This window comes from Physeter macrocephalus, chromosome 9 (genome assembly GCF_002837175.3).
Source record: "Physeter macrocephalus isolate SW-GA chromosome 9, ASM283717v5, whole genome shotgun sequence".
In the NCBI taxonomy this organism is placed as follows: domain Eukaryota; kingdom Metazoa; phylum Chordata; class Mammalia; order Artiodactyla; family Physeteridae; genus Physeter; species Physeter macrocephalus.
The window spans coordinates 81,518,661-81,532,943 of record NC_041222.1 but is presented as its reverse complement, the minus strand read 5'-3'; the positions used below and the strand labels follow the sequence as shown (position 1 = coordinate 81,532,943).

Sequence of the window (14,283 nt, the reverse complement as noted above, 5' to 3'; positions counted from 1 at the left end):
GTGCGGAGAGGGTCAACTCACAGCGAGTCCAACAGCTGGGCAGATGGGAACCATTAAGAAACGACGCACCTCTTGGTGTATACTAGAAACTGCAGTAAGAAGGCCTCGGTCCCCATAGAGCGGGTGGCGGGAGCCACGGACGGGGGCGGGCAGCCCGGGCCCCAGCCCTTTAAATTCCCAGCCGCGCGGGAACTACAGCCCAACAGCCACAGGCGGGTGGGGCCGGCAGACGCGCGCCCCCGCCGGCCAACTACCACCCCTGGCCCGCCCCCTCTCTGATAACTTTCCAATCAGCAACTCTCTTACCGCCCGCCCCTGCCTGTCGCCCCCAGCGCGCCTCCAACCCTGACTAACCGCGCGGAAGGACGGCAGGGGCGGGACTACTGGAGGGTGTGTCTGGGCGAGTGCAGACGTCGCGCGCTCCCCCGGAGTTTCGAACGCTGTTGGCTCTTCAGGCAGAAAAAAAATACAAGAGCCGCGGCCAATAGCGTGGCAGAAAGGACCCGCGCGCAGGTCCGGCTCCGCCCCGCTCTAGCTAGAAAGAAATCCAGGCACAGCTATTGGCTCGCATGTCCTGTCACTCGCCGCTGCGGCCAGCGGGCAGGGCACTCGCGGTGATTGGTTCCGCCCAGGCGCGAAATGTAACGCGGGAAAAACTGGAGCAGGGACCCCGGCGGCAGGTTGTTATTTTCGGGGGCTCGGCGCCGCGCGTCCTGCTTTCCTGTCATCTCAAGGCAAGGCGCCCGCTGCTTCCCGCCGCTGCAGCCTGCGTTGGGGAGCACAAAGAGTGGAGGGCGGGCTTGACCCAGGGTTGGGGTCCGGCCCTGGCAGCCTGGTGCAGGCCGAGCGGCTCTGCTCCTTCGCTGGCCGCCGCGCAGAAGGGTTCCAGGAAACGTCCGCCTGCCATGAGCCAGCAGGACTGAGAGCCGGCGACTCGGAGCAGCGCGGGCGAGCGGAGCAAAGGCCAGACCCGGGCTCAGGGAGTGTGGCCCACGGCCGCCGGAGCTGCGGATCGGGGCCGGGCAATGATCCGGGGTGTGGAAGCGCCGATGGCTGACAACCCGCCGCAGCCGCCGCCCGTCATCTTCTGCCAGGACTCCCCGAAGCGGGTGCTGGTGTCGGTCATCAGGACGACCCCGATCAAGCCCACATGCAGCGGCGGGGGGGAGCCGGAGCCGCCGCCACCGCTTATTCCCACCAGCCCCGGCTTCAGTGACTTCATGGTGTACCCGTGGCGCTGGGGCGAGAACGCGCACAACGTGACGCTCAGCCCCGGAGCCGCCGGGGGCGCCGCCTCGGCTGCCTTGCCCGCCGCCGCCGCAGAGCACCCAGGGCTTCGGGGCCGGGGCGCGCCCCCGCCCACCGCCTCGGCCGCCGCCGCCTCAGGAGGTGAGGACGAGGAGGAAGCGAGCAGCCCGGACAGCGGCCATCTCAAGGTAAGCGGCGCGGGCGGGGCTTGGGGCAGTCGGGGCCCGTTAACGGCGCAGCCCGGGAGCCGGCAGCGCCCGCAGACGCGGCGGGCGGGGCGGGGCCGAGTTTAAAACGCGAGGTCGCTCTGGCGGGGGCGGGGGCGTTGGCGGGTGACAGGACGCTGACGTCACTGCCGCGCGCCAAAAATCTGCCCCCCGGGGGTGGGGCTAGGTTTCAGTCACGTGACACCGCCCGGGGGGTGGGGAAGCCCAGCAGACCAGAGGCCACAGGCCAGCAGGTGCAGTAGGCGGGAGCGTGACCTTGTTGTCACGGAGGGGGACGGTCAACCCGCTCTGCCAGTCGTTCGGCCCACCGATGAGTCTTTTCTGGCGGGAGAGGGCGGGAAGGGGCCGCAGGCCTTGAACTGTTCCTCTGGGTTCGGGGGGAGGGGTTGCGCAGTTTCTGCCTCACCGCAGATACCCCGACCCTGCTAAAGATGCCCTGTAGAGATAGCCGAAGGACAAGAAGGGACTTAGGGGACTCTTCCCCAGCGGGAGTTGAGCCCTCGCTGTCTTTCACGCATCCAGCGTACAACTTTGCTAGGTTCTGAGAGCTCAGAGTGGAATGGGACGCTGTTGTCACCAACCTCGAATTGCTTGGAGTCTCAGACTGTATTAGAGCTGGAAAGGATTCAAACCTACAATTTACGGATCAGGCAATTTTGGCTTAGAGGGATTGGTGAAGGGAGCTCCCCAAGGTACACAGCTAGGTAGCGGGAACGCTGGTACTGTAGTTGAGTTTTTGTGGCTCCTAGTCCTGAAGCATGTGTTGGAGGTGCCTCCCTGCTGACATATACTTACCTCTATAGACTGTAAGCTCCAGGAGCGCCGGGACAATTTCTCTCTGGTAGACTTATTTGACTTTAATACCTTATACTCTGTAAATGCTGAATAAATGTTCTCAGTTAAGTATTTGTGTAATGAATGGTGCTAATATAAGGTTAATATTCAGATTCGATTTAAGTGGCTATATAAGATAAGCAGTTTGCTAAAGATAAAACAAGTAAATCACTTTGTTGATAAGTACGTCTATAGTGGCAAATACTATAAAAACTGAAACAGGTTTTATCATCATTTTACACGCAGTAGCAAAGATGTTGAAATACTGTGTTGAGCCCTGAGGAAATTGATACACTTTGTTACTAATGGCATTGTTATTAAAGAACTATAAATTTATACAGCTATATGCCTTGACACACTTCAACTCTTGAAGCTGCACTTAAGTAAAAATTTGAAAGAAGAAGCAGTAGAAATATTTACATTAGTGCTGAGTTTGTGAAGTGAACAATCACTGTGTGCTGTCTCTAGGTAGCCCTTAGTAAGATGGCTGGGTATTCCAGATATTTTTCCGTGTTAACATATTTACATGTTTAGTACTTAAAAAAATATATATGTAGTAGGTTATATGGTTGAGCAACATAAAGACATATATGCACAAATTACTTATAGAAGATTTTGCATATATTATTTTATTCTTATTTATAACTGAATCTAATTTTGGATTATCCAAGAAGATTAATGTTTTAATAGATAAGTGAAATCTATACTTTTTTGAGGGGGGGCTAAAACATTTTTATCTTCACATAAACCTTTTAAAAAACATTCTTAATAATGCATAGGTTTGAATTTTATTTCCACTTTGTCTACCTCTTTTCAGAAGTAAAACATAACACAAGTTATGAAAAACATTTAAAAGTGAAAAGGCTGTTATATATTTCACTTTTTTTCCTCCTCACCATCTTTCATACCATAACTGTTTCATAAATTAGTAGACAAATTGATTTTAACGTGTCCTTTTATCAATGAAGCAATCCAAATACAGCTCCAAAAATTCATTCAGTTTCTGCAACTTGAGGGGGAGCCTCAAGCCTCCATATTTTGTGCCCTCTGGAATATACTTTCATTTAAGGAAGTTACCTAGTTTGATTTGTGATCACATTCTAGACTAAAGGTTGGGAGTTCCAGCCTCCTTTACTTTGTTTTGCTTCTCTAAAGTACTCGTAGTTCTTTTATCTCCATATACATCATAGGTGAATCATTCTGGCTGAGTCTGCTCACTTTTGGGGAAGACAAGTTTGTAATATAGTTGGTGCCAATAACATGGCACCAACTTCTACCCCCTTCTCTCAGTATGTGGGTTAGAGGCAATAACAGCTGTGGGTTTGAGAACAACTTTTGTGTTCATTTACTTTCTATTTGATGCCACCTTTCCCATGGGAGGTGTTAACATCTGAGTCCTACACACCTGGTGTCAGCTTTTGCTTGCTTTCTTGTTTGTTTCTGCCCAACACTGCCTCCCCACCTGTGAGGAGAACATCCATCTTCTACCAACTTATTTTGAACCCCTCATCACAAGATTGTTTAGCACTATTGGGATATAGTTATATATTAGCACTGTCTCTTCCCAGGTTGTAGAATTCTGGGAAGGAAGGGAGAAGGTCTAATTTTCATCTGCCAAATGATATTCCAAGCCTCCATATTTTGTGCCCTTTACTCAGACTGCATTCATGAGGTTACTTCTCCACTTTGGGACCTGTGTAGTTTGGCTTCTCTGCACATCCTCAGATACCACTTACCCTTCAGGACTTGCCAGCTGCCTATCCTGTTTGCCCTTTCTATCACCAATCACTTTAAACATCTAGACTGCACATAGCCTTACAAACAGCTGATTAGTACACAGTAGTTTTTGATCACCACCATGTTTAAACATAACATCATGTTAACATGTTACGTGAACGTAGTAGCTACCATTTGTTATTTATTGCCTTGCAGAGCAAACCACCAGACTGTGTTGATTGTTTTGAATTCTTTAATTAATTTACCTTGTTTACCTGATGAAAAAGTATGAATTAGAGAAGTCCCCAAGATTAAGTTAACATCATATAAGTGGCAGAACTGATTGGAACTTTTTAGAGCCCTTACTCTTAATCTGTACCTGATATTGCTTCTGTGTTTATCATGTGTGTGTTGACTTTAGGGGTTTATTTATTTATTTTTAATATTAAGAAGATGCAAGTAGGGAATTCCCTGGTGGTGGTCCAGTGGTTAGGACTCTGTGCTTCCACTGTAGGGGGCATAGGTTTGATCCCTGGTCAGGCAACTAACATTCCGCCAGGCAGCATGGCAAAAAAAAAAAAAAAAAAAAAAGAAGATGCAAGTAGACTTATGAAATAATACACACTATTCATAACTACCTATATCTTGATTGAGATGCATCATGAGAATACACACAGTACAATAGATAGATGCAAATTAAGACTTAGAAAGTGGTCCAGATAGGTCAAGGTGTGGGAAAGAGTTAGGCAGCAGATATGCGAGCCATAGGAAATTCGGATCTAAATCTGAATTCGAAAAGGGAAATAAGATCTATTTACATTTTCTCATGAAAGTGAGAAGGTACACATGCCTCCCTCTGAGAACTGTTTTTCTTTTCCATTCATGTTGTATCTGTATAATTTATTTGAATTTTACTTTGTATAAAAATGTGTTGAGAACTTTTAGTTTTTTTAGTAATCACATTTAGGTAAATGTGTACATTATTCTAAGTGGCTTGAGAAATAACTCCAATTTTATTAAATAACTTTAAAGTTATGGACATTGAAAACAAAACATTAACCATGAAATATTTTAGAAAACACTTTCAAAATCACTATCTTCTGGAGGTACTGAGATTGTTTTAAAAGTCAAACCTGCTGAAGAATGTAAACATTTTTGGCGATTTATTCATTTTTCTTCTTTCTAGTAGCTTATTTTGCAGCAGTTGCCATATAATAGCAATAGGATGTGTAAGAGTCTTTTTGAACTTTACTTTTTTTTTTTTGGAAATCATCAAGCAGTCTTGACAAGATTTTTCTCTTAAGCTACAGGTACACTTAGTTGCTAATGAGTTAACTCTATTATTGTCAAAATGTACACAGATAGATGCTTTTCTTATTGCTAAGGCTAAAATGAAAAAGGTCCTCTTTAAGTGACACTGCTTATTTTTGTATATATGGTTAAAAGATGCGATTTATTCATTTATTTAGGGTATTAGATGATTACTTGCCTTGTTTAATTTTCTTAGTTGAAAGAATGCGCTTAGTGAAGTCTTACCTGGATATGGCTGGGATGTTGTATTATGTTGCATTTTTCAGCTCTTTATTTCCCACTTGGAAAATGCAAGTATGATTTGCATTTTCATGTTTCTAGATGAAACAAGATCTTAGAGTTACTGGGAGGCAGCCAAATAGATAACTTAAAAAAAAAAAAATCTTTCCCCACTATTAAACATGCTTGCTAATTTTTTTTTTAACCAGAAACAGAGAAAATAGTAATGGATAATCTTAAATTTTTGATACTAAATAGTATTTGATACTAAATCAGTTATTTCAAATTGTAATAGAGTCAACAATATGTTTGTATTTAAGAAATATTAGGGAAATGATCCTTTCATGGCAGAGGAGTTGTATTACTAAGGTTTTTTTTTTTTTAATTTATTTATTTATTTTTGGCTGTGTTGGGTCTTCGTTTCTGTGCGAGGTCTTTCTCCAGTTGTGGCGAGCGGGGGCCACTCTTCATCGCGGTGCGCGGGCCTCTTACTATCGCGGCCTCTCTTGTTGCGGTGCACAGGCTCCAGACGCGCAGGCTCAGTAGTTGTGGCTCACGGGGTTAGTTGCTCCGCGGCATGTGGGATCTTCCCAGACCAGGGCTCGAACCCGTGTCCCCTGCATTGGCAGGCAGATTCTTAACCACTGCGCCACCAGGGAAGCCCTACTAAGGTTTTTAATTAACCTTATTTCATGTTCCATTTCTTTCTCAACAGAACAAATCATCTGCTATTTTTATGGATCATAGATGCTGTGTTTGTTTTGCATTTTTAAAACTATTGAAAACAATTATTCATGATATGATCATAACCAGCAACGATTTATACAATTATTGTGGAGAATTGATCAGATCTTTATCCCATTAACAAATATTTATTAACAATGTGCCTGAGTCAGTTAGCTTAGGCTAAACCATGCTGCAGAATGAACCTCAAAATCTCAATCTCAACCTAAACAAAGCTCGTGTTATGTATCCTGTGAGGGTTAACAGCAGGTGTGCTCTTCATCCTGTTCATTCTGGGACCCAGGAGGAACATCCCCTACCTGGGACATGCGAGTCTCAAGGCAGAGAGGAAAGAGAGATGATAGAACCTTGTGATGGCTTTTAGAGATTTTGCTCAGAAGTCACACATGTGATTTCTATTCACATTTTATTGGTCAAAGCAAAGTCATATGGCCAAGTTGGCCTCATTGGGGCCCACAGTGTGGAAAGAGCAGTGAATATTTTAACAATGTTACAATCTGCCACAGTGCTTTCTCACATTCTTTTCCCTTATTATTATTATTATTATTATTTTGGCTGCATCGGGTCTTAGTTATGGCACATGGGATCTTTGTTGAGGCATGTGGGATCTTTTTTCATTAAGGCACGCGGTCTCTTCGTTTCGGTGCTCAGGCTTCTCTCTAGTTGTGCCTTGCAGGTTTTTCTCTCTCTAGTTGTGGCGTGCGGGCTCCAGGGCATGTGGGCTCTGTAGTTTGAGGCACGCAGGCTGTCTAGTTGAGGCATGCGAGCTCAATAGTTGTGGCGCCAGCTTAGTTGCCCCCCAGCATGTGGGATCTTAGTTCCCTGACCAGGGATTGAACCCGCGTGCTCTGCATTGGAAGGTGAATTCTTTACCACTGGACGACTGGGGAAGTCCCCTCACATTTTTTTTTCTTTTTATACTTTTGTGGCAGAAAACACATAACATAAAATTTACCATCTTAACCATTTTAAAGTATTAACTATATGAACATTGTTGTAATAGAACTCCAGAACTTTTTCATCTTATAAAACCAAAACTGTACCCATCTCGAGCTCCTCCTTTCTCCCTCTCTATGGCCCCTGGCAACCACTATTCTGCTTTCTAAGTTTGACCATTTTAGATACCGCATATAAGTGGAATCATGTAGTATTTGTCTTTTTGTGACTGCCTTATTTCACTTAGGATAATGCCCTTAATATTCATCCATGTTGTAGCATATGGCAGAATTGCCTTTTTTAAGGCTGAATAATTTTTCATTGTATGTATCACATTTTCTTTATCCATTCATCTGTCAGGGGACATTTAGGTTGCTTCCACCTCTTGGCTGTTGCAGAAATAGGTTTTAATATCTAAGAATTTTTTAGACATGACTTATCCTGTAAGATAACTCATCCACGTTGAGATTGACCTTTTCTTTCAAGGTGAAAATTGATTGAAGGGAATTTTGCTGTCGCTTATTTTCAAGGTTTCAGGCTGATGTTTTTAAGCTTTGGGAAGGCTTTAGGTTTTTATATTGACAGCAGTAAAAACATCTTCAGTTTGGATGTAGGTGTTTTTTATGTTTTTCCTTTTTTTTTTTTTCATTTAACTTACATGTGTAAAAATTTAACTTATCTGGAAAGAAAGTTTTTTTCTTCAAGGAAATGCTTATTTTAGATCAATTTTACATACATAGAAATGTTAAGACAGTACAGGGAGTTCCCATCAACCACATATCCAGTTTCCCTTATTGCTAACATCTTGCATTAATATGATATATTTGTTACAATTAATGAACCAAATTGGTACATTATTAACTAAAGTCCATAGTATGTTCAGAGTTCGTTAGTTTTTTAAAAAATTGAGCTGAAATTCACATAGCATAAAATTAACCATTTTGAAGTGTAATTCACTGATATTTAGTAATTCACAATGTTGTGAAACCACCACCTATATCAAGTTCCAAAACATTTTATTGCCCCAAAAGAAAGTCCTGTATTCATTAAATAGTCACTCCCTTTTCCCCTCTATAGGCAGTCTCTGGAAAACACCAATCTGTTTTCTGTCTGTGGTTTTACCTATTTTGGACATTTTATTACATGGAATCATAAAATATGTGGCCTTTTGTGTCTGAATTCTGTTACTTAGTATACTGTTTTTGAGGTTCATCCACTTTGTAGCATGTATCATTTCTCTGGCTGAATAACAGGCCATTGTATATGTATATGTATATGTATATGTATATGTATATGACATTGTATCACACTGTCAAACTTTTCCACAGTGGCTAAACCACTTTACATTCCTACCAGCAATGTATGAAGTTTCTAGTTTCTCCACATTCTTGACAAAAAACACCTTATTTCTACTTTTTTCCTGTTTTTTTTTTTTTTGAGTATAACTGAGTTGGTGTGAAGTCGTATCTCACTGCGTGTGTGTGTGTGTGTGTGTGTGTGTGTGTGTGTTTAATTTTTTTCCCTTCAGGCTTTGCTGAGATATAATTGACCTCAATTGTAGTTTTGATTTGCATTTCCCTAATGACTAATGATGTTGAGCATCTTTTCATGGGCTTGCTGCCCATACATATAACTACTTTGGAGATATGTCTATTCAAGTCCTTTACCCATATTTTATTTGAGTTTTTGTTGTTGTGTTGTAAAGGTTCTTTATATATTCTGGATACTAAAACCTTATCAGACATATGATTTGCAAGTATTGTATCCCATTCTGTAGGTTGTCTTTTCCCTTTCTTGATAATGTCCTTTGACACCAATGTTTTTAAGTCCAGTTTATCTATTCTTTTGTTGCTTATGCTTTTGGTGCCACATCTAAGAATCCATTGCCAAATCCAAGGTCATGAATATTTATCCCTGTTTTCTTTTAAGAGTTTTAAAGTTTCAGCTCTGACATTTTGGTGTATGATGCATTTTGAGTTAATTTTTTATATATTGTGTGAGGTACAACTTCATTCTTTTGCATGTAGGAGTCCAGTTATCTGAGAACTGTTTGTTGAAGAGCTATTCTTTCCCCATTGCATGTTGTTGGCACCCTTGTTGAAAATCAGTTGGCCATAGGATAAGGGTTAATGTCTTGATTCTCATTTTGTTTCATTGGCCTATGTCTTTCCTTATGCCAGTACCACACTGTCTTAATTGCCATTGCTTTGCAGTAAATTTTGTAATAGGGAAGTGTGAGTCCTGCTTTGTTCTTTTAAAATATTGTTTTGTCTACTTGGAGCCTCTTGCAATTCCATGAGTAGAGGATTGCTTTTTCCATTTCTGCAAAAAAGGCCTTAGGGATTTTAATAGGGATTGCACTGAGTCTGTATATCACTTTGGGTAGTAGTGGTATCTTGTATTAAGCCTTCCAGTCCTAGAAATGTATCCCATAAGTTTTGATATGTTGTGCTTTTATTTTCATTCGTGTCAAAGTATTTTCTAATTTCCTGTGTGATTTCTTCTTTGACCCATTGGCTGTTTAAGAGTGTTGTTTAATTTCCACATATTTGTGAATTTTCCAGTTTGCTTTCTTTTATTGATTTATAGTTTCATTCCAAGTATGTCAAAGAAGATGCTTTGGATGATTTCAATCTTTTAAAATTTATTGATACTTGCTTTGGGCCCAACATATGGTCTATCTTGGGAAACGTTCTATGTGCACTTGAAAAAAATGGGTATTTTGCTGTTTTTGTGTGGAATGTTCTTCATATTCTGTTAGGTGTAGTTGGTTTATAGTGTTGTTCAAGTCTTCTATATCTTTGTTGACCTGTCTAGTTGTCCTATCCATTAATTGAAAGCGAAAGTCTCCAGCTATTTTTGAACTGTGTCTTTTAATTTTCAATTCTGCCAGTTTTTGCTTCATACATATTGGGAGCTCTGTTATTAGGTGTGCATGTGTTTATAATTGTTATCTCTTTTACCATCCTTTCACTTTTAAACCTATTTATGTTTTTGGCTCTAAAGTGAGTTTCTTGTAGATAGCATATAGTTGGTTCATTAAAAAAAAAAAATCCATTCTTCCAATCTCTGCCTTTTGTTTGCAGAATTTAATCTATTTACATTTAAAGCGATTACTTACAAGGAAGAACTTCTCCTATTTTATTTGTTTTCTATAGTGTTATACCTATTTTGTTTATTAATTCTTCGATTACCGCCTTCTTTTGGGTTTGATTTTTTTTTTTGTAATGAACCATTTTCTTTTCTTTCTTGTTTCCTTTTCTGTTATTTTTTTTTTAATTAATATCACCTTAGCACCAATAGTATACAAAAGTTCTGCTTCCATATATTTCTGTCCCTCTCCCTTTTTGTTATTGTTGTCATAATTACATCTTATATTGTGTTTCCATTAACAAAGATGTATTATTTTTTAATATACTTGGCATTTGTCTTTTATATAGGAAAGAAAAGAAGAGTTATAAGCCCAAAGTGCAATACTTCTGGCTTATGTAGTTACCTGGTGTCGTTTACTTCTTTGTATGGCTTTGAGTTATTGTCTAGTGTCTTTTCATTTCTGCCTGAAGAACTAACTCCCTTTAGATTTATTGTAGGGCAGGTCTAGCAATGAACTCTCTTAGCTTTTGTTTGTTTGGGAATGCTTAATTTCTTAATTTTGGAGTGATAATTTTGTTGAATATAAGAATATTTGATTTTTTTTTCCTTTCAGCACTTTAAACATGTCATCCCACTGATTTGCATAGTTTCTCCTGAGAAGTCAGCTGTTAATCCTATTGAGGACTGGTATGTGTGATAAACTGCTTCTTTCTTGCTGCTTTCAAGAGTCTCTCTTTGTTTTTGTCTTTTGATAGTTTGATTATATCTCATGTATATCTCTCTTTGTGTTTATGCCATTATTTCTTCAAATATTGTTTCTGCCCTAGTCTCTCTTGCCTTCTGGATCTCCGATTGTGTGTGGGGGGGTATGCTTGATGCTGTGGTGTCCCCCAGAATTCGTGTGTTGAGATCCTGACCCCCAAAGATGATGGTGTTAGGAGGTGGGGGTCTTTGGGAGGTGCTTAGGTCATGGGGGTGGAGCCCTCATGAATAGAATTAGTGCCTTTATGAAGGAGGCCCTGGAGAGCTCTCTTGTCCCTTCTGCCATGTGAGGACACAGCAAGAAGGCACTGGCTATGATCCAGGAAGTAGTCCCTAACCTGACTATGCCAGCACCTTCATCTTGGACTTTACAACTGCCAGAACTTTGAGAAATAAACTTTGGTTGTTTATAAGTTACCCAGTCTGTAGTATTTTGTTTTAGCAGCCCAAATGGACCCATAAGACACTTGATGTCCTACTGGTATCATAGGCCCTGTTCATTCTTTTCTCTTTCTGTTCCTCAGACTGGATAATTTCAGTTGACCTATCTTTAAATTTGCTGTTTCTTTCCTCCTGACAGTTCAAATCTGCCATTAAGACTCTGTAGTGACTTTTTTTCATTTCGGTTATTGTATTTTTTAGTTTCAGAATTTCTATTTTTAAAAATAATTTGTTTCTTTTTTGACATTCTCAGCTTGTTGAAACAGTGTTCTCCTGGTTTTCTTTTGTTCTTTGTCCATGGTTTCCATTACCTCTTTAAGCATATTTAAGACAGTTTAACATCTTTGTCTAGTAAGTCCAATGTCTGCTTCCTCATAGGAGAAATTAACTCCTATGTATGGGAGTTAATATGTTTGTTTCTTTGCATGCTTTATAATATTTTGTTGAAAACTGGGTGTTTTGAATATTATAAAGTAGTAACTCTGGAAATCAGATTCTCCTCTCTCCTCAGAGTTTGTTTTAGTTGTGTGCTGTGGTTTGTAGTTGTTTGGTGACTTTTCTAATCTATTTTTGTAAACTCTATTCTTTATTGTGTTTGTTCTTTAAAGTCTGTTTCTTTAGCTTTAGTCAGCTCATATTTTGAGAGAGATCTTGAATGCCAAAAAAAACCCCAAAATACAAAAACAGAAAAGAAAAGAAAGGGGGGGGGGGAACCCCTTCTAACTTTGCAGAATGGTCTGTGCTGTAGCTCTCCTTCTATACTTAGCCAGACTGTTTACAAGTCTGTCTTAGCCTTCATTTCTTGCTTGTGCTGAGCCTAAAGATCAGCCAGAGGTGAAAACTTATGTTCTTTTCAGGTCTTTTCTGAGTATGCTTCCTGCGCTGGGCAGGTAAGTGTGTGGCTTCCTAAATTCCTGTCTTTAGGATATGTGAGCACTTTTCAGTGCCCTAATTTCCCGAGGTAATTCTCTTCCCAGCTTTTCCTCCCAGGCTTTTGGTGTGTCTGTGTGCCTTAGTTGAAATCTTTTCCCCCAGGTGGCAGCAAGTTGTTATTGGCCTTACAGGGTTTTTGAGAGATGCCCTCTGTGTAGCCACTTTCCTGCCGAGAGAGAGTTCTAAGTTAGCAAAACAAAGACAAGCATCTCGTGTCAGACCTTCAGGTAGCCGTCAGTCTGGGCAAAACAAACAAACAAAATTCTTTCAGAGTAAAGTCTTCTCTGTTCTTTCTTGAACCAGGGACTAGATTCCTACACTAAGAATGAAGGCAGTAATCTTCAAAGACCACTGAGTGAAGGGGTGGGGCAAGGGCTGTAAAAATTGCTGCAAAGCTTTCCTACTGTTTTACATTGTTTGTTTTGATTCATTGTTCTCTGAGTTGCTGTAAATTTCTCATCATTTTCTAGAGTTGTGACAAAGCTGATTCTGAACAGTTTTTGCTCGACTTTTTAGTGATCTGTGGAGGGGTGGGCCCTGGAACTACCTACTCTGCCATTTGACTGATGTCACTCAAGAAAGGTTTCAAAAAATTATTTACAATTATACCTTTGAGATATTGTGGGTTCAGTCCCAGACTGCTAGTCACACAAGCTTTTGTTTCCCAGTGAATAAAAAGCTATGTTTATACTATACTGTAGTCTCTTAAGTGTGCAATAGCATTATGTCTAAAAATTACCTTAATTAAAAAACACTTTTAAAAAATTTTTGTAAAAAACATTTCTAAAAAATGCTAATCACCATCTGACACAGGGTTGCCACAAACCTTCAATTTGTAAAAAACGCAGTATCTGCAAAATGCAATAAAACAAGGTATGCCTGTGTGCATGTATATATGTTCATTTATTTTGTTTATAAGTATATAAAGTTACACAGGAAGTATATACAGAAACTAGCAAAAATAGACAGGGGAAATAGAGTAGATGAGACAAGAGTGCGAGTGAAAATTTTCACTATATACCTTTTGTTTTATTATTTCGATTTTGAACCATGTAATGAAAACTAGCTTATAAGATAAAACTCCCAGACCTGAACATGAATACCTTTCTCTTGTTTCAGTAACTGCAGTCAATTTTCTGAATGAGGACATATGGGCAGAAGCATCTCCTGACGATGAGCTAGAGCCACCCGCTGCCTCTGCAGGAGACCCTCCAACACTAGCAGAAAGAAGTAAGAACTTGATTATCTGGGCAACAGTCAGCTCTACCCAACACCAGTCCCTCCCATCAGGGAACTTGCACCAGCCTCTTAGATAGCCTCATCCACCAGAGAGCAGACAGCAGAAGCAAGAAGAACTACAATCCTGCAGCCTGTGCAACAAAAACCACTTTCACAGAAAGACAGATAATATGAAAAGGCAGAGGGCTATGTACCAGATGAAGGAACAAGATAAAACCCCAACTAAATGAAGTTGAAATAGGCAACCTTCTAGAAAAAGAATTCAGAATAATGATAGTGAAGATGATCCAGGACCTTGGAAAAGAATGGAGGAAAAGATTGAGAAGATGCAAGAAATGTTTAACAAAGACCTAGAAGAATTAAGAACAAACAAACAGAGATGAACAATACAATAACTGAAATGAAAACTACACTAGAAGGAATCAATAACAGAATAACTGAGGCAGAAGAAAGGATACATGACCTGGAAGACAGAATGGTGGAATTTACTGCTGCGGAACAGAAAAAAGAAAAAAGAATGAAAAGAAATGAAGACAGCCTAAGAGACCTCTGGGACAACATTAAACGCAACAACATTTGC

The 14,283-nt window shown here is 40.8% G+C and overlaps 1 protein-coding gene across 1 annotated transcript in view; it reads left to right on the top strand.

Annotated features, from left to right (window-relative positions):
• Positions 1-570: 570 nt before the first annotated feature.
• ZNF367 (zinc finger protein 367) overlaps positions 571-14,283 on the top strand; it is a 26,873-nt gene continuing 13,160 nt past the window's right edge. The window contains exon 1 of the mRNA XM_007122561.4: positions 571-1,436. Coding sequence (XP_007122623.1) covers positions 1,026-1,436 — 411 coding nt within the window. The 5' untranslated portion in view covers positions 571-1,025. The remainder of the gene's footprint in view (positions 1,437-14,283) is intronic.